The sequence below is a fragment of the Bubalus bubalis genome, chromosome 13 (assembly GCF_019923935.1).
Source record: "Bubalus bubalis isolate 160015118507 breed Murrah chromosome 13, NDDB_SH_1, whole genome shotgun sequence".
NCBI classification, from domain to species: Eukaryota; Metazoa; Chordata; class Mammalia; order Artiodactyla; family Bovidae; genus Bubalus; species Bubalus bubalis.
In genome coordinates, this window is record NC_059169.1 from 18218017 (window position 1) to 18238399 (window position 20383).

General features: G+C 45.0%; 2 protein-coding genes across 2 annotated transcripts in view; both read right to left on the minus strand.

Annotated features, from left to right (window-relative positions):
- The window catches only part of LOC102412565 (ATP-binding cassette sub-family C member 4-like), a 169597-nt gene extending 157017 nt beyond the window's left edge, over positions 1-12580 (minus strand). The window contains 3 exon segments of the mRNA XM_045162457.1: positions 876-996; positions 1542-1652; positions 11433-12580. Of these exon segments, the coding sequence (XP_045018392.1) occupies positions 876-996; positions 1542-1652; positions 11433-11506 (306 nt within the window). The 5' untranslated portion in view covers positions 11507-12580.
- Positions 1-20383, minus strand: part of LOC123464831 (ATP-binding cassette sub-family C member 4-like) — an 891549-nt gene that overhangs the window by 640305 nt on the left and 230861 nt on the right. The gene's annotated exons all lie outside the window — the stretch shown is intronic.

The following is a 20383-nucleotide window of genomic DNA, read 5'->3' on the forward strand; positions in this document are numbered from 1 at the left end:
TTCAGGGTCATGGAGGTCACTGACCTCATGGCTTTCTGTCTCTGGTTTTCTCCTGCAGATCCCCTCCTACACCTTCTGCCAGTGCCAGGATACCAAGACTCTCCTCTCAACTAGCAATCCATCCCTACAGTCAGGACTGAAACCAGCATAGATGGTGCATGGATTCTCCATAATTCATGGTGAAGCTGGAGCTCCTCCCCACAGGGGTCTCTGACCGAGGTGACCTGGCCCACAGGGAGGGAGCAGCCCAGGGAAGGGTGTACTCTTGGAGCTCTGGCAGCTCCTGCCCAGATGCAGGGCCCCAGGTCCTATTCCACTGGAAAGGGAGAGACAATGATCCTTTCTTAGCAAAGCATTTATCAGATGTGTCCTGGGCAAGTTAACAATTAATTGCTGAGTGACTATAAAATGTCTTACGTTTTGGGCTCAGGTCCAAGTTTACTTCCTCCAAACCAGGAAGCACATGTTCCTTGAGGTTGTAGGATCTTCTCTTTCTCAAGGATCACTTTTAGCATTTATATCATTTACTGAGCACTAACAATGTCCTAGTATGGTATAAAATGTCAGTGCCATCCTTCCACAATACTATGTTTTAATTGGTTAAAAGAAAAACATTGGCTTGGCAAAAAGTTCATTCAAGTTTTCCCATAAGCTGAAAGAATTTTTTGGCCAACCCAACTGCAATCCCCTGGAGCATTTGTCTTTAAGCACCTGTCCATTCTAAAAGTAAATACAACCGCTGAACTACATTGTGATTCACAGACAAGTTTTAACTTCACACCTTAAACCACTGTCCTCTCTCCCCACCATCTCATCCATCTCAGTACTGATCTGCACACACTGAGAAGCAATGCACAGTATGGAAAAGCTTTTACCTCAAGAAATGTAAGTAGTCCCAGAATGAAATAGAATTTCCAGTAACACTTGATGATTGCTTTCTTTAAAGAAGGCTCCCGTGCATCTTTCTTGGCTCTCAAAACTTCTCGATCCCAGTACCTGTGATGAGAAACAAAGCACAGTGAAGAAGAGCCCTGCTCAGGTAAAACGGGGGCAGGCGGAGCAGAAGACGAGCCTTCACTACAGGGCGCTCTGTGGCTGCCCCATAGATGCTGGCTAATGGGTCACAGGGCACCTGAAGGATGAGCAGTGTAGACTGAAGCACCTGAAAAAGTACAAGACCAGGCCTTGAGGGAGAAGTCTTAGTCTCAGAAAACAAGTTCCTGCCAAGCTTTGCTGGACTCACAGTTCACCAGCAGCTCAGGAGGGCAGACTCCCTCCTCCAGGGACCCCACCTCCGGGGACAGAGCTTGGCCTCCAGGGCCGTGGCTGTGGGCTCCCTCCATGCCCACAGATGTACAGGGAACACGGGCTCCACCAGCCTCCAAAGTGGGCTGAGCCTGGGGTCAGCCTGAGGGGGTGAACATGCAGTGTCAGGGGAGGAGGCTCAGAAGAACCCAGAGGAAGCAAAGCCTCCCCGACACCTTTAGCCTCATGTGGAAATTCTCACTCTCCCTCCCCTTCTCCCTGATGTCTGTGCTTACCCTTGCAGCTCTTCTCCAAGGTGCTGGGAGCGATCTTCTGGAAGCACTGAGTACAAATCATCTGGTTTTAATTTCCGTTCATAACCAATTTTAAACAAGGGGTTTAGCCACCTGTTAAAAATTAAAAGGACAGTGACATATATCTAAATTACATAGCTCTAATTAGAATCCTACAGTGATGGGCTTTGTTAAAAAAAAAAAAACAACAACTATATTTTAAATATATAGCTATGGTGGAATAATTGGATATGTGTTTACACACTCACACACAGAGACATACACACTCCCTAACTCTGTAGGCTGAGAGGCCCTGGAAGCAATGACACATTGTTAGCAAAGAGCATGCTAGCCCCCCGATCTTGGGGTTTTAACATACACAATTACAATTTTTTTCTTGTGGGAAGGACTCTTAAGGTCTACTCTCTTATCAGCTTTCAAATATTCAATACAGTAGGATTAACTATAGTCACCAGACTGGACATTACACCTTCATGAAAGTCGCTCAGTCGTGTCCGACTCTGCCACCCATGGAACTCTCCAGGCCAGAATACTGGGGTGGGTAGCCATTCCCTTCTCCAGGAGATCTTCCCAACCCAGGGATCAGACCCAGGTCTCTCGCATTGCAGGCAGCAATTCCACGAACTGTAGAGTCCATGGGGTCACAAAGAGTTGAACATGACCGAGGGACTTTCACTTTCACGAGGATGTAATGTGCCGTCTGGTGACTATAGTTAATCCTACTGTATAACTTATTTTATAATGGAAGTTTGTGTCCTTTGGCCCCCTTCACCCAGGTCTTGGCTTTGTAATATCCTTCTTGCCTAAAAGCAACCAGCTGAAGAAATGACTAGTTCCAAGGTTGAGGCTGTGTGTGTCAGCACTGATAATTCTGTTTTTTTCACTGTAATATAAGTGCCTGACATGAAGCTTTAGAGACATCCATGTCAAAGACATCCATCTCCAGTGAACATGTGACAGCTATACAATGAGATAAAGAGCCAGGCCACCCCACCCGTGAAGTTCCCGCTTTCAGAAAGCTCTGGTTGACCTGATAACAGACCATCTCACTGACTGATTGCTTCTCCCTTCCAGCACTTTAATTCCCACTCTTATTTTTTAAATTCATCAATAAAGAGTGAAACTTTAAAATCATAGACACCCCATCCTCAACCCCAAAAAGGCAGAACCCTAAGTCCAAGCTTGGTCATGAGCTCTCTCTTTCCACCCAGGACCTCGCTGTGTCACCCCAGGGGTGCCTTGTATCCTCCGGGGCATGTGAGTGATACACCTTGGCATTTCAAAGTTCCCTGATGGTTGTTGCTGAGATGTGTCTCACAATCCTAAGAACCACAAGGGCCGGTCCAGCCACAACACTGACTGTAAAAGGAGAATTTCTGTGGGGGCTTCTCATAACTAGTATGAGCCCTGGTGAGCAGAGCCCCAGGCAATCCCAGCAAAGGCCTCACTGTCTACAGGCAAAGACCAACAGGCAGAGAAAGTCAAGATGGGTCTGGGACATCTTGTGCCATAAAATAAGGAAGAGCTCAAGGATTCATGAGGATGTGTAGAAGGACAGAGAAGCTTGGATGGCTCTTGCTAGACAAATCTGGGATACTTTGAGCATCAAAACAAATAAATGGCAATTAACCTTAATCCAGTAAATAATGAAAGAATCCATGAATCCTTAGTGCTACATAAACAGGAGAGAAAGTAAAACTCTTGCAAACAAATGCAAACAAACATAAAAGGAGTAATCGGTTACTTTTAAGTTGTGTACATAACTGAAAATGTACTATACTGAATAATTTTTAAATCGTTTTGTGATTCAATCTGTAAACTATGTATCCCAAGATATGTCTGTTCTATACAGATGCTTAGTCCCTTGTGCAAATCAAGTGCTGGTCCAAAAGACTGCTGAAATTTTATATGCTTACTGATATTTTACACTTTTTTATCCTGCATGTCCTGCAACCTTATAAGTCTACACAATAAAAATGTTTAACAATTCAGAAAAAAAAGGAACAATCAAGTCAGAAAATCATCAATGGAAATTAAAAATAGTGTGTGAAAGCTTGAAGCAGAGATATTTACATAATCTCAAATTATCTCTCTGCAATTATTTATTATAAAGGGAAAAAACAGTAACTGCACAGATGATCCCACCAAAAAACTTATTCAGATCAATTATGCATTATTTAAATGATAATAGTTAGCATGCAGAGACAGTCCACTGGTAAACACCGTTTTACTGATGTGCCAGGGTAAGGAAATTTCCAAGGCTAGACCATAATAACCCATGGATAGAGATCAAACCAGTCAGTCCTAAAGAAATCAACCCTGAATATTCATTGGAAGGCCTGATGCTGAAGTTCCAATACTTTGGCCAACCTGATGCAAAGAGCTGACTGATCGGAAAAGACCCAGATGCTGGGAAAGATTGAAGGCAAAAGGAGAAGAGGGCAGCAGAAGATGAGATGGTTAGATAACATCACCGACTCAGTGGACATGAAATTGAGCAAACTATGGGAGAGAGTAAAGGACAAGGAAGCCTGGTGTGCTGGTCCATGGGGTCATGAAGTCGGACATGGCTGAACAACTGAAGAACAACAACGACAGAGATCGCATTTCTTCTATCCTGTTATTCCTAGGACAACATGGGTATAGATGCTTAAGAACTATTTGTTGAATGTATGAATATCCATGACTCATTAAAGAAGTGATAAGATAGACTGAACTTCAGATTTGACTAATCCGGGTACCTTGGCACCTCTAAAGAGCCCTGGTGCAGGAGTCAGAAGACTGGACTCTTCCAGCAGTGGTGCTGAACACCCAGGACCTCCACTGTCCTCTGCTCCACGTCTCCACTCCAGTTCAGCAGCTCCATGACCTTTAACATCTCTAGGTCTCAGTTTCCTTCCAAAACAATGGTGCACATCTAGGAGCTTTACCACTAAGCAGGTTTGACACAAGTTGGGTGATTTATTCCATACTTGTCCCCTATATAAAATGCTCAGGGAATTAGCATTGGGACTTACCCAGATGATGACACCCTGCCCCCAAAGTGAAAGCATTAGTCACTCAGTTGTGTCTGACTCTTTGCAAACCCATAATCTGTCCACAGAATTCTCTAGGCAAGAATACTGGAGCGGGTAGCCATTCCCTTTTCCAGGGGATCTTCTCAACCCAGGGATTGAATCAGGTTCTCCTGCATTACAGACAGACTTTTACCATCTGAGCTACAAGGGAAGCCCACAAAAGACCCTCTTTAAAATTCTGCTTGAGGAGGAAAAGACACTCAACATCAAAATATCTGGATCCTGCTTCCTTCTTAACTTTTGATGGTTAACATTTATTTATAGCATTAAATAATGTTCAAAATGTGGCATTTATTTTTTAATTAAATTTTTTATTTTGTAAAGGAGTATATTCAACTGACAACATGGTAGTTTCAGGAGGACAGCAAAGGGACTGAGCCATACATACACATGTATCCATTCTCCCCCAAACCCCACTCCCATCCAGGCTGCCACATAACATTGAGCAGAGTTCCCTATGTGATACAGTAGGTCCTTGCTGGTTATCCATCCTAAATACAGCAGTGTGTGCACGTCCCTACCAAACTCCCTAATTCTCCCTTTCCCCCATCACTCTCCTTGGCAACCATAAGTTCGTTCTCCAAAGTCTGAGAGTCTCTTTCTGTCAAAATGAGGTATTTAATTGAAATGTATGCAGTCTCTCACTTTTGTTTAATACAGTTTATTGCTAATCAAGATGTGATGCATATCTATGACCATATATTTTGGTGCATCTTTCCTTTTTCCAAATTCCCAGAAGTAGAAAAATTAGTGAAAGGCTGAACTGTTTTCCATTAGGTTCAGACCAATTTGCCCTCTTAACAGCTATTTGTGAGCTTATTTCATTGTCAGCTTTGAATACCTGAACTACATTTTTTCTGGGCCTAAAGTTAAAAATAATTCAAACAGCTTTAATTTATTTGATTTATGCGTGCTCAGTCACTCAGTCTTGTTAGACTCTTTGCAAGCCCACATTCTACCATTTTACAACCCCAGTCCTGTTCAACTCTTTGCAACTCCATGAACTGTACTGTCGGGCTCCTCTGTCCATGGGATTTCCCAGGCAAGAATACTAGAGTGAGTTGCTATTTGACTTGTAGAGATGGAACACTTTTTATGTCTATTGATCATTTATTTGTCTTTTTCAAATGTCTATAACATATTTTTTCCTATAGAGCTTTTATATTTTTGAAATAACTTCTAATAGTGCATATATTTTTTTTCAGATTTTAATGTTTCTTTACAGGTTTTAAATTATATATCATTAACTAAAATCGAGCCTTTCAAATTCTCCTGTTGCTTTTGTAGTATGTCTTTTAAAAATCCGAACATCATCTAAATCTATGTGCTTTATTTTAGCTTTTATATTTTATTTCTAACAGTAAAGGCAGCTAGAAATTTTTTTAGTTTTTGATATAGGATAGGTCCCATTTTTTTTCCTAAAACAGTCCATTTCCCCATTGTGGCTTATTAAGTATTTCTTATTCCTCACTACTGGAAATAAGTAGCACAGTTAATGAACTGTGTCCAGCTGGGAATGGACTGTCCAGTCTGTTGAGACTCTCCTTGGCGATGTCCCCACTGTCCTCACTGCAGCCTCTGGGATGAGCTCTGCATTTCTCTTCTCCCTCATCCCAGAGGCCAGCAGGTTGGGGGTGAGTGCAGGACCTGTCCCCAGAGATGAGGGTGGTGTAGGATCTTGGACTACATGCACTTGGGGCATCAGGGAGCTGTTAAATTCTTGCTCCCCTGACACCAGCCATGTCTCAGTGAGTAAACTATCCCCTTGCAAAAGGAGTGTGGATGCGAAGACTGTCACTGGTGTCAAGACAGACTCTCTGGAGATACTTTTCAGAGAAGCTGATGACATGAGGAGGGATGTGAACTTGCCAAGGGCTGAGATGGTTTAGGGAGGTTGGGCCTGTTAGGCCCTCAGTAACTATCAATTGTGAATGGATAGAAATGTTTAATTTCAAACTAGGATTCTTTGCACTATTTTTAGAATACCAGTTGTTATTCTTCATTAACAGTCAGAAACCCACATGTAGATGGAAGCTGGGTGAGCTTTCCAGGGCTCTTTCTCTGACCTTGATCTGTTCCCAGTGAGTGTTTACTTTGATGAGTTTTGGTAATTTTATACAATAACCACAGCCTCAAGCAAGAAGTAGAACATTCCAAAGGTATAGTCAAATTTATTGGTATGTCCTTACAGCAAAATAAACTGCCTAACAAATTTAAGTTTATCTCCTGTAGTTTATTCTTGGTTTTCTTGGTCTTTATAGTTCTGCATCTGATCAGCCTGAGACTAGTGTCCTTTCAGAGGTATCAAGTGGATAATTTGCCATTCAGAGTCTTCCATGGGTCCCCCAGTGTGTTGATTCCTACCCTCTGTTGACCTGAAACAGACAGACTGCAAAATATTTCCCCAGCAAAGATGGGCTTATCCAGAATCAGCAGAGAATTGCAGTTTGACGTCTGCATGTGTGGAGAGCCAAGTTTAAGTCCCCAAAGTGCCAGGGCGGGGAAGAGGAGGTTGGAAGGGCTCTTACAGAGTCCATGGCTTTTCATTGCCTGCGTCCTTGCCAGGAAAGGAGAGCAGTCCTTCTTCTTCCTGTTGGCGCTGCTGTTGTTGTAACCTCAGGTATCAAACTTTCAGAGGCTTTCTACTGGGGACCACATGGGATTACTCAAGTGCTCTGTGGTGGTGATGACTGCTGTTTGTCTGGGGGCACTTGTCCTGTTCAGAGCATCACTGACCCTCTCAGCATCCCAGGGAGGTGTTCTCTCCAAGTCTTCTCCCCACTTTCCTGAGGCCAATACTTAGAGGTACTAGCCACATAATCAGGAAGTGGCAAAGTCTAGACTCTAACACAGGAACACTTCCAAATGAGGCACATCAGGTGCCATTTTTTTTCTCATTAAATTTTTCAAAACTGTGGAAAATGCACACGACATAAAGTTTACCATCTTGATGATTTTTCAAGCACGTGGTTCATTATTGTTACCTATCTTAACATTACTGTGCAACCAGTTTCCAGCACTCTCTTCCTCCTGCACTGTTGTGCCATCAAACACTAATTCCCCACTTCCCTTGCCCCCAGCCCCTGGCAACCACAAGGCCACTTTGTTTCTCTTTGAGTTTGACTGCTCTGAGGACTTCATGTAAATCAAATCATAAAATATTTGTCCTTTGTGATGCACCATTTTACAACCCCGTTGTCAGTGTGCAGGGTTCTAGTTTCTTCACATCCTTGCCAACACTATTTTTTCTTCCTTTTTTTCCCCATGGGAGCTGTCCTAATATGTATGAGCTGGTGTCTCATTGTGGTGCATAACTAACATAACAGGGTTAAGCAACTATATGCCAATAAAAATTAATTCTAAAAAATCATGAGCTATAATTTTGATTAAAAAAAAACTGTGCATGTGCAGATATGCAAAGATTTCTAGGGTAAAGACTAAGAAATAACCAAAATATCAGCAAATAGACCTGGCTAATAAAAACAAATCCTTATTCCTCTCTTCTTCTGTGTGCTCAGTCATGTCCAAGTCTTTGCAACCCGATGGACTATAGCCCACCAGGCTCCTCTGTCCATGGGATTCTCCAGGCAACAATATTGGAGTGGGTTGTCATTTCTTACACCAGGGGATCTTGCTAACCCAGGGGTCAAACTCACCTCTCTTGACTCTCCTGCACTGGCAGATGGATTCTTTACCTCTGTGCCACCTATCTGGGAGGCCCTTCTTCTTCTATAGTTTTAATATTTTCATATAAATAGAAAAATATATATATTCTTTTCTAAAATTCACAATTACCAATAGTCAAAATGTATGCCTTCTCTTAGACTCTAAGTCCTACCTGTGCTGTGAAAACACTAAAACCCCAGTGAGGTCATTTGTATAGAGTCAATAAGCTAGTTATTGGCATCATTTACAAGTTTAGAAAGCAGATGAAATGTGAGAAGAAAAGCAAATACCCAATGAGAAGATGAAAACTCACTTTTTCTCTACAAGGTGGGCCTTGTCTCTGGGCAGTACTTCCTGCCTGGGCTCATTTCAATTTCCCAGGATAGTGAGTATGGGACACAAGGAAATCATGAGGGTACCTCAGACTTTATATACAGGATGGCAATTGTGGTCACCAGCTAACTTCACAAGGTCTGGACCCCTTTTTAAAAGTTAACACTGAAGGAAAAATGCCAATGGGAGGATTGGCTTAAAGCAGAAGCCAACCTCCACCTTCCATTAGAATCACCTGGAGCTTATTTAACCCCACCCCCACCATTTCTAAATTTACAGAATTGGCCTAGAAGGACTGCAGTGGGGTGTGGGCATTTGCATTTCTAACAAGCTCCCAGGTGATGAGGATAGAGGATGAGAAAGTCTGAGAGCCATACTCTGAGAACAGGTGACCTAAAGCTTGAATATTTTCAAGCTGTTTCACAAGCATCATCTCTAACAGCAAGAACTTTAAGAACTTGCTTTGAGAACCTCCTGCCTACAAGACCAAATGTGTGTGCATTCGCCTTCTCCCTGCATTTAAGAACAAGTATCCAAAGAGAAGCAGCTCAGAATAGCAGTTACATACAGGAAAACACAGACTCGGGAGCCAGACTCCTGGTTGGGGATCCAACTTTCGCTATTAAGCTGTGTGATGCAGGCAAGTTACTCAAACTCTTGGAATTTGGGGGAGAATGGATACATGTACAGTTATGACTGGGTCCCTTTACTGTCCATATGAAACTATCACAACATTGTAAATTGGCTGTACTCCAATATAAAATTAAGTTTTTAAAAAATTACTCAACCTCTCTGCTTTAGTGACTTCACACGTAAAATAAGAGGTAATAGCTCCTTCCAATTCAGCAGGAAAATTGGAAATGGGTGTCTACCCAAACCAATGAGAAGTCCTCACCTCACCATCCCATTTGCATACATACACATTTTGAAAATCCACAAACAGAACATCCCTGGAGAGTTCCTTGCGCTGCCTGAGGTTAAGGAGAGGTGTCCCTACTTTAGTATCATTTACAGTTGTTGCTATTTAGTCAGTCATGTCCAACTCTTTTGCAACCCCATGGAGTGTAGCCTGCCAGGCTCCTCTTTCCATGGGATTTCCCAGGCAAGAATACTGGAGTAGATTGCCATTGCCTCCTCCAAGGGATCTTCCTCGCCTAGGGATCAAATCCATGTCACCTGGTCTCCTGCTATTGCAGCATATTCTTTACCACTAAGCCAATAGGGAAACCTACATCCATATTTTTCCTTCTTGACCTTCTTTCCTTAAGCGCCACGAAAAACCCAAGAGATGTAGATACACACACTGAATACACCACCATCAGAACAAGCATAGAAGGTTCGGTTTCCTGGGGCTCCCTGAGGCCTTCCCATATGAAAAAAAGTAAATGTCAGAATTTGTGAGAAAGATGAATGGTTTAGGGTCCAGAAATGAAAGATATTATAATCACCCAAGTGTGATTAAACCCGGAGTTTGAGGCCCATCTAGTTAGTGGTCCCAGCTACTGGATGGAAAACTTTAGTTGAGACCTTCATCTCTCTGAGCCGCTTTTCATCTGTGTGTTTCCTCCTCACGGAAGCTCAGGGACCCTTCAGTGGTTTCAGGACTAAAGGACTCCTGGGCAAGACCACCTGCATCAAGACTTTGCACTGCTTCTGGAAAGGCTAGAGATGCAGATAAGACCCCACAGGCTTCAGGGACTCCATCCCCAAGGTGACTCTCAAAGGTGGAAGTTGAAATATTCACAGTAAGTACAGGGACTGGTCAAATCCATACTCCAGTCCTCAGTGTATCCCAGGTAAAAGTAAAATGGGTTCAAGAATTGTGTCCCCATTCATTAAACGGTGGTGACTCAGGCGGTAAAAGCATCTGCCTACAATGTGGGAGACCCAGGTTTGATCCCTGGGTCGGGAATATCCCCTGGAGAAGGAAATGGCAACCCACTCCAGTACTCTTGCCTGGAGAATCCCATGGATGGAAGAGCCTGGTAGGCTACAATTCATGGGGTTGCAAAGAGTCGGACACGACTGAGTGACTTCACTTTCACTTTCATTAAATAAAAAACAATAGTGTTCTTACACGCATGAAATGTGTCACTGGATACCAGGATATACAGTGAGAGATACATACAGAGAGAAAGAGGGAGGCAGGGAGACCTGGTCACAGACACAGGGACAAGGGATCCCAGTGCAGTTGGACTCAGCTGTCACCTAAGAAATATGGGGAAAGGTAGGGACATTACTGGAAGATGACAACAGGAGCAGAGCACTAACTAGATCAAGGAAGTGGTTCAGGGCTGTTTGCTTAGTGGGGAAAGGGTGCGAATTAGTTCCCTTTGAATCCGGAGTTTTCAAAGTCCCTTTGAATTCATAGTTCACTATGAATCCGGAGCTGTCCTGCAGAAGCCAGCTAAGGACGGGTACGGGGGTCCAGTCCTTCTCCCGCTGGCGGTGACCAGCCCTGGGAAGCCTGGGTTCTCAGCCCCCCTGCCTCCTGCTCCCGCTGCCCCTCCTGCTCCCAGGGACTAAGGAGGCTGGCGGGGCAGCGAGTTGCGAGGCAGGGAGACCCTGTGCCCCACCACCAGGTCCCTCTTCCAGTTCCTGCTACCCCTTCCCGTCGCCTCACCCAGAGGGTGCAGACAGGGACACCCGTGGCCGGCGGGGGGAGACCCCCACCGCTACAAGCAGCCATCAGAAAGCGCTCCCTCGTCCTGACCCTTGACCCTCAGCCCCTGCAAGGCTCAGCAGCATCAGGCACTGGCCCTGAGGGGCGGGGTGTCTCAGCCCAGGCGGGGCTCACCAGGAGAACAGCCGGGAGCAGACGTTCGCGTCCTGCAGCGGGTTGGGCTTCTCCTCCGGGGACACCGGCTGCATCTTGCCGGCCTGGACCAGCGCAGGCCGGGGACGTGGGGTGGGGGCAGCCCCGGGCCACACGCAGGTGTGAAGCGAGGCCGCAGGCGCCGCTGATGAAGGCGGTGCGGGAACCGCAAGGCACGGGGCGCAGGACCCCAGGCGCCCACGTTCCCAAACTGGGCTGCAAACTCTACCAAACTCTGAGCCCAGGCCCCCACCCAGAAAATGGAGAGGGAGGGGCAGGCTGCAGCAGAAACGCCCCTCAGCTGTGGTGAAGACAGAGAAAGCTGGCAGAAGGAGATAGCAGCTCACCCTCTGGGCACGCTGCCCTCATCAGGACCAAACAAGGGCACTGTGGGAAGGTCTCCAACTGGAATGGAGCAGAATCCTGGGGGAGCTTACCTGGGATAAACTACCCCCTCCTCCCCCGCCCAATCACGAGACACACTGAGCTAGTGGCCAATACTGGTCAGTGGAGATGAGCATAGATGACAGAGACAAAGCTAGTCAGGCTACTTAGATGACAGCCTCAGGCTCCCTGGTGTCTGTTCTACTGCTAGGCTGGCCCTGGAGGAATCCTGTTTTGATAAGAGGAGGGAAAAGGAAAGACCAAAACACGTTCTTCTTGTGGCATGAAGGAGTTACTCAGCAGTGAACCCATGCACAAAGAAAAGTACATAAGCAAGAAGTCAAGGTTTACTTTGTTTATCTCTCAACTAAATAAATTTTAAATGAGCTAGTAAGCAGGTATCAGTACAAGAGGGAAATAAAGAACTTAAAACGTTTTCCCCATATATGAAGCCCATATGAATATATATGAAGAAAAATGCATTCAAAAGTATTATTTCTGGAATGAATAAAGTGTGGTATAAACATGCAGTGGAGTATCATTCAGCCTTAAAAAGAAAGGAAATTCTGCCATGTACTGCAGTATGGATGAGCCTCGAAGACTGTGATGTAGTGACTTATATTTAGAATACTTAGTCTTCATGCTGTTGCTGTTAGAGAACTCCTAAAACCCTTAGGTGCTCTAAGAGTGAAAAAGTATCTTTTTTTATTTTATTTTTTAACTTTACAATATTGTATTGGTTTTGCCATATATCGAAATGAATCCACCACAGGTATACATGTGTTCCCCATCCTGAACCCTCCTCCCTCCTGCCTCGCCATACCATCCCTCTGGGTCGTCCCATTGTACCAGCCCCTATCTTTTGATAATTGTAACACCTGAGTTTTAGTGAATCTATCTGTTAGTCAGAAAAACCAACCACCTGATTAAAGGGTTGGCGCTTTCAGCTCCGCCCCCCAAATCCAGGGAGAAGAGGGACTGGAAACAGTTCAACCACTAATGGCCAGTGCTTTAATCAACCTTGCCTAAGTGTGCTTCTATGAAGCCTCAATAAAAAACCAATAGGATGGGGTTCACAGAGCTTCCCAGCTGGTGAACATGTGCAGGTGCTGGAACCGTGACTCACCTGGAGAGGCCTGGAAGACCCTGCCCCTCCCCCTACCTTGCTCTCTGCATCTCTTCCATCTGGCTGTTCCTGACTTGAATCCTTTTATGATAAACTAGTGATCTAGTCAGAGAAGGCAATGGCACCCCACTCCAGTACTCTTGCCTGGAAAATCCCATGGATGGAGGAACCTGGTAGGCTGCAGTCCATGGGGTCGCCAGAGTCGGACACCACCGAGCGACTTCACTTTCACTTTTCACTTTCATGCATTGGAGAAGGAAATGGCAACCCACTCCAGTGTTCTTGCCTGGAGAATCCCAGGGACAGGGAAGCCTGGTGGGCTGCCGTCTATGGGGTCGCACAGAGTCGGACACGACTGAAGCGACTTAGCAGCAGCAGCAGCAGACTAGTGAAATTCATAGAAACACAAAGTAGAATGATGTTTACTGGACAAGGGGGATGGTGGGGAGTGTTTAATGGACACAGAGTTTCAGTTGGAAGATGAAAAAGCTCTGGAGATGGACTGTGGTGATGATTGCAGAGCAATGTGAATCTAATCAATGCCCACAATAGTACATTTTAAAATGGTTAAGATAGTTCACATGTGTTATGTATATTTTATACCATGTAATGGAGGAGAGAATTCCTTTTTGTTTTACCTTTCTAGGTCCTCTGGCTGAGACCTGGGAAATTCAATTCATATAAGACAGATGAACAAGAGAAAAACAGTTTATTAACCTGTGCAGCATGCATATGTACGCAAAAGTCTTTCATCATTCACAGACAGTTGTTGCTGTACTAAGATGTGTTTGTAAAAGTGCTTCATTTTCAAGAAGATCCATAGGAAGGACTTTTGACAAGTACAGATTTCTGATAAATTTCAAATGAAGAGCTAAACTTTGTAAGAAATTATAGAGTCCTAATGGAAAGCCTGATGCTTTCATAAAACCATTAACAAAAGGACTAGTTGCTGAGTGAACTGTAAAATATGCTTATAAATTTTATTGTTTTTGTCTAAAATATTACTGGTTTAAGTTAGTGTTTTCCCAACATAAGAAAATCCTTTCCCTCAAGCTAATTATGACTTAAAACAATTTGGAAAATTACATCTTTGTAAGTAGAATTAAAACATTTGTCTTTTCTTTCTACCTGATCCCTCCAAAAACTGGAAACTCTTAGGTTCCCAGAAGCTGTGTCAGTTGCCTCATAACAGGGGCGACTCTTCCAACTCTAGTTGAGTGACAATGTTCTCTGGTAGATTGCAGTCCATGGGGTCGCAAAGAGTTGGGCATGACAGAGCAACTAATACTTACTTAATGAAATAAAGTGTTACCTTTTTTCTCTCCCTTTGTGCTGAGTCTAGTTTCACTTGTTCACAGGGCGCCTCGTGCAGAAACCTCAACCCGGCCCTTCAGACAAGACTCCCTGATGCAAAATGGCTGTACCAACACCTCATCTCTGAGGGCCATGTGCAGAGATGCTGAGCCTGACACTATGATCTGGAGCCACGGGCAGCACAGCTGAGCCTGTCCTGTGAGAATCGCCCATCCCCCAGCTGACAGGAATCACATACAGCAGTCCCAGGGGTGTTTTAAGGGGAAAGCATGTCCTCTGGAGCACATTTATAGGCACAAGCCATACCTGAACAGAGGAGCTTCCCAGGTGGCTCAACGGTAGAGAACCTGCCTGATCCCTGGGTCAGGCATATCCCCTGGAGCTGAAAATAACAACCCACTCCAGTATTCTTGCCTGGGAAATCCCACTGACAGAGGAGCCTGGTTTGCTGCAGTCCATGGGATTGCAAAGAATCAGACATTACTGAGTGACTCACACACACACGCACAGCTATCAGATGAAACCCCCTGGCCTTTGGGGTCTGACTGGGGAGAGTCAGTAACAAAACAGGAAGAAATCAAACTGTCTTCCACTTTCCTGGTGGCTCAGACAGTGAAGAAGCTGCCTGCAATGGAGGAGACCAGGATTTGACCCCTGGGTTGGGAAGGTCCCCTAGAGAAGGGAATAGGCAACCCACTCCAGTATTCTTACGTGGAGAATTCCATGGGATTCTGGTGGGCTACTGTCCATGAAGTTGCAAAGAGTCAGACAAGACTGAGTGACAAACATTTTCTAGCATGAAAGCAGCTGCCATTTAGGAAGAAATGAGATCTTTTGCTGCCAACAGAGGTTCTTGTTTGGCTGCTCTCTTGGCTGTGGGTTTTTTAAAGTGCTGATTCCTGCCTCCCCTCTCCTGAGATTCTGATTTTACTGAGATGAGGCTTCAGCACTGGGTTTACAGAGCTCCCTTCATGATTTTACAAACCACTGGCCTTTGCCATGTTTAAGTTATAAGGACTCTATCTGGACGAGGAGCAAAGTAAACAAATTAGGTGATTCTGTAGGAGCAGGAAGGTGCATTTCTGTGTCTAGGGTGTAGATGAGGTGGGTGAGGTGGGGGCCTATGACACCTCTTGCCCGCTGTGAGGTCTTCCTGGCCCCTCACTGCATGGCCTTTCCATGCTGCTCACCTGGATACATGATTCTTCTGCCCCCTGGTGGTGATTTTTAGTGTAGCATGGTTGTCCCTGGAGGTTTCATACCAGCCCAGCCGAGTTGGGTATCCCTGGTGGGTCAGTGGTAAAGAATCTCCCTGCCAATACAGAAGCTGCAAGGTTCAATCCTTGGTTTGGGAAGATCCCCTGGAAAAGGAAATGGCAGCTCAATACTGCAGTATTCCATGGACAGCGGAGCCCAGCAGGCTATAATCCATGGGGTTGCAAAGAGTCAAACATGACTAAGCACACACACCCACGCAGGATTTATGGGCAGACGCTGACAGTATCAGTTCACTCATGTTATTAAAAGCTGGCTACAGAACAGTCTACAGTGTGTATGAGTGCCTCTCTAAGGGTCACACTCCTATAGTTACTTCTTTTAAAAGATTCCTTGATGGCTCAGATAGTAGAGTCTACCTACAATGTGGGAGACCTGGGTTTGATCCCTCAGTTAGGAAGAACCCCTGGAGAAGGAAATGGCAACCCACGCCAATATTCTTGCCTGGAAGCCCATGGATGGAGAAGCCTCACGGGCTAGAGTCCATAGCATTGCAAAGAGTCGGGACACGACCAAGTGACTTTACTTTCACTTCTGGAGCTTTCCTCATAGGTCAGCCAGTAAAGTATCTGCCTGCAAAGCAGGAGACCCAGGTTCCATCCCTGAGTCGGGAAGATCCCCTGGAGAAGGAAATGGCAACTTACTCCAGTATTATTTCCTGGAGAACCCCATATGGACAAAGGCGCCTGGCAGGCTACAGTCGATGGGTTCACAAGTGTTGGACAAGACTCAGCAACTAAACCACCACAGTCTTAGTTCACAAACCTGAGCTTCACACACCTGAGTCCCAATATGTGGCTTGCTGGGAGGGAAATCCTGGGAAATGTACAGGATGAACAGCTCTGCAGTAACTTTAGGAGTCACTCCTAGGCAGAGAAACTCGGCGCTCCAGGCCACTGGCCAAGCACAGGTCTGGCACATGTCTGTGACCAGAACCTTCCTGTGCCTGGGGTCTGAGGTGTGTGTGTGTGCTTAGTCATGATGATTCTTTGGGACCCCATGGACAGAGGATGGTATTTCTGTCAGGAATAATGGAGTGGGTTGCCATATCCTCCTCCTGGGGATCTTCCTGACCCAGGAATGAAACTTGCCTCCGTTGGTTCTCCTTCAGTTGCAGGCAGATTCCTTACCACTTGCCCCCCCCGGGGGGTTTGAGGAAATTGGTCTTGATAAGACCGCTGGCTGATAGCCAGTGACAGGAGCTTCCCAGGTAAACAGTCTCAGTGGTAAAGAATCTGCCAATGCAGGAGACACAGGAGATGCAAGTTCCATGTCTGGATGAGGAGGACGCCCTGGAGGATGAAATGGCAACCCACTCAAGTATTCTTGCCTGAAGAATCCCATGAACAGAGGTGGCTGGCAGGCTGTAGTCATAGGGTTACAGAGTTGGATGTGACTGAGCACAGTCAGTGACAAGTGCCTATGATATCGAGCATCAAGAAGTGCAGAGGTGTAAGGTAATGAATGTCCTAGTAAACAGCAGCTGCCCCTTATTGTATTGTGTGGCAGGATGTATTTTTATTTAACTATCACATTTAATTTTTAGGGGGTATATGAAAATTTATTACTATCATGCTTTCAGCATCCAAATTCATGATCTTGGTCTTTCTTCTTGCCTTTGTATAAGGCCAAAAGAGAGACACTAGCTACTTTGAAAACCTAAAGCAAACTCTAGGAATGTCACCAATAGCATGACCTTTACAACCAAATCCAACAACCAGAATATCATCACTTTCCTCAATAAAGTTCAAGCAACCATCACTGGGTACAAAGGCTGTGATTTTTTTGCCTTTCTTGGTGAGCTGAACTCTGATACATTTCCTGATGGCAGAATTTGGTTGTTTGTCTTCAATCCCTACTTTTTTGAGCATGATTCTCTTGGCATGAGAAGCACTTCCAAAAGGGTTGGCCTTCAGGGCTGTGCCCAAATGGGCTTTCTTTTACTATTTATCATGCCGATTCTGGGCTCCTCACTGGCTACAGAGATTCTTGGCAGTATGAAGACCATGGCACTTGCCTGCCCTGCCAATGTCACAGGCCTGAACATAAGACTATCACATTTAATTTTAACATAAGCTTGGAGAATATTAGAAGCCCCATCTTACAGAGCTTAAGGACCTCGATCAATGTCATAGACTCATAACTGACAGATGCAGCCTCTGAGCTCAGGCAGGTGTGACCACACAGTCTGTCCCAGTTCCTCCCGTGTCCCGTGGGACCAGGAGGTCTCCCCGCCCAAAGACCTGCTCAGCGGCTTCAGCCTGACTCCCTGGGTCGGTCCGTGTGGTCCCTCCAGGTGCCCGCAGCCCCTTTGCTCCTACTGCCCCTGACTTGAGTCCTTCCTTTGGCAGGGCAGCCCCCGAGAGCCTCATGGTTGGCAGAAAGACACTCTTGTCCCATTCTAGAAGCTTCTCCTTGCATCCAGCTCCCGGGGGTGGGGTCAAGCCAGGTTGTGAGGAGAATCATGAGAGAAACAAGAAGGTGTGAGCTCCTGGTCAGCACATTCCTCTGACCTGGGACCTCCCTCTTCTCCTGATGCTTCCTGCCCTCTTGGGGCAGCTCCTTTCCATGCCCCTCCCCACTCCATTACACATGCTCCTGTAGTTCTGCTGTGGATCAGAGTCACCAGGGGAGGGGTCATAATGCAGATTCCTGGGCTCCAGCCCCAAAGATCTGATCCAGGTTGTTATACAAGTGGGCCCTGGGAATTTGAATTTTTAACCAACAACCCAGTGGGTTTTGATGGAGGGGGTCCTCTGAACACACTTTGAGAAGCATTTAACAGACCTGTCACTCACATCCGTGGTCCCTGGTCAAGAGTATAAATGAAGCCCATACTACATGCTTAAATATTTGAAAGCTATAAATCAGTCAAACAAAATTGCCAAGTATACCTTCCTAACTATTAATAACTGGCAGAATGGGATTTTGGACACAGCTCCAAGCCAGAAGGCAGGACAATAGAGGGAGGGGCCGACCCAGCCCACAGCCCTCTCCCTGCTCTTCCCACCTCTGGCTCTGACCCTCTTTGTGCCCTGAGGAATCTGCTGCTCAAGCAAGAGCATCCCCAGCCTTCAAGTCCAAGTTCAGGCTGCTCTCTTCCCGTCCCACAAACAACTGTATCTTGACCACTTGTCCGGGTGGGACATGGGCCCCAGGAGGGAGGCCTGCACTGGCGCTGGGAGCAGGGGTTCCACGGTCCAGGTGCTCAGAGCACAGCCTGGAGGGGGCGGGGCTCCAGGTGGCCACACCCCCTGGTCCTCTCTGGCTGCCTGAACCTGGGGAGGGTGCAACCACAGGATGATCTGAGCAGGGCCTCTAAACCAGCGCTTCTCAAACTGTAATGTGAGCAGGACTCACCTGGGATCTGGAGATTCTGAGTCAGTAGGTCTAGAGTACAGACAAGATTCCATGTTCCTAACAGCCTTCCAGACCAAGCCAGTGCTGCTGGTCCATGCTTAGAATAGCAGAGCCTTAGGGCAGGGTAGGCAGAGTTTTCCTGTAAACAGGAAGTCAAAACATGTCCAGGCTTTTCGGGCCATATGGTGTCTGCTCAGAAAAACGTCTACTTCTGCTTTATTGACCACACCAATGCCTTTGACTGTGGATCACAACAAACTGTGGACAATTCTTAAAGATGTGAGTACCAGACCACCTTACCTGTCTCCTGAGAAACCTACACGCAGGTTAAGAAGCAAGAGTTAGAACCAGACATGGAACCACTTCCTTGGTCAAAATTGGGAAAGAGGAAAGAAAAGGCTGTACACTGTCACCCTGTTTATTTAACTTATATGAAAAACAATGTACGTATATGTATAACTGAATCACTGCTGAATAGCAGAAATTAACACAACATTGTAAATCAGCTATGCTTAAATAAAATAAATTTTTAAAGAAGCAAGAAAAAAATTCCAAGGGTGTCAGTAGGTTCATTATTAGTAATGTTTACTCTGCTTAGCTTGGTGTTTGCCAGAGTTTTCCACTTTAAAAATGCAACTCTTCCCTAAAGAATTAATCAAGGAAGATACTTTGAGTCTATGAAAATGCCATGCCTCCCCCAACCCCCAAACATTCACGGTATATTCAGCCAATGATGAATTTTGTCTGAATTATTTATGACGGCTGCCATATGATACTTTTCTGTCAGCCTGTCGACATTTGTGAGTTGGTATTCTATTGCAAAAAAGAGCTTACCCTTCCTCCTATCTATTTTATGTCTTATCAGAATCAGTATAAACGCATGGATTTATAAATATTTTATAGTTGTAAAAGATAGGGTTTAAAAACCTTCAGTCCTCTGTTTATCATTACTTACTTACAATATTTCTAATGTAATATAAAATCCATCTCAGAGATTCATTTTTTGTCTAGGTATTCTGCAAAATTTAATTTTAAAAGTATTTTTTACATAATATCCTCCATAATTAAATATGATTAGCTTTTGAATTAAACACTGCTTTGGAATACCCAAAGCTTTCACCAGTTGGAATGGATAATTGTGAGCATGTTTGCTAAGTGAAGAGTGAATTTAGTCAGAACCATCCAAAGTAAACTTTGTGTAAAATATGTTCAGTATATCTAAAATCTTAATCTTTGTTCTTCTTAAAAAATCACACAGTCCCAATTTTGACTCCTAAGGGAAGTCATCTGGGCCTGGAGTATAGATGGAGGTCTCGTTGAACTCAGGCATGTCATTCCTTCTAGTAATGCTATTTTTTAGTTCTAAATTAAAAAAAAAAAAACAAAAACACATGTATTTCTCCCAGCTTTTCAGTACACATTGCTATTTTAGTTTTGGGGGAAAATTATTTTTTTCCTTACTACATTAGGTTTA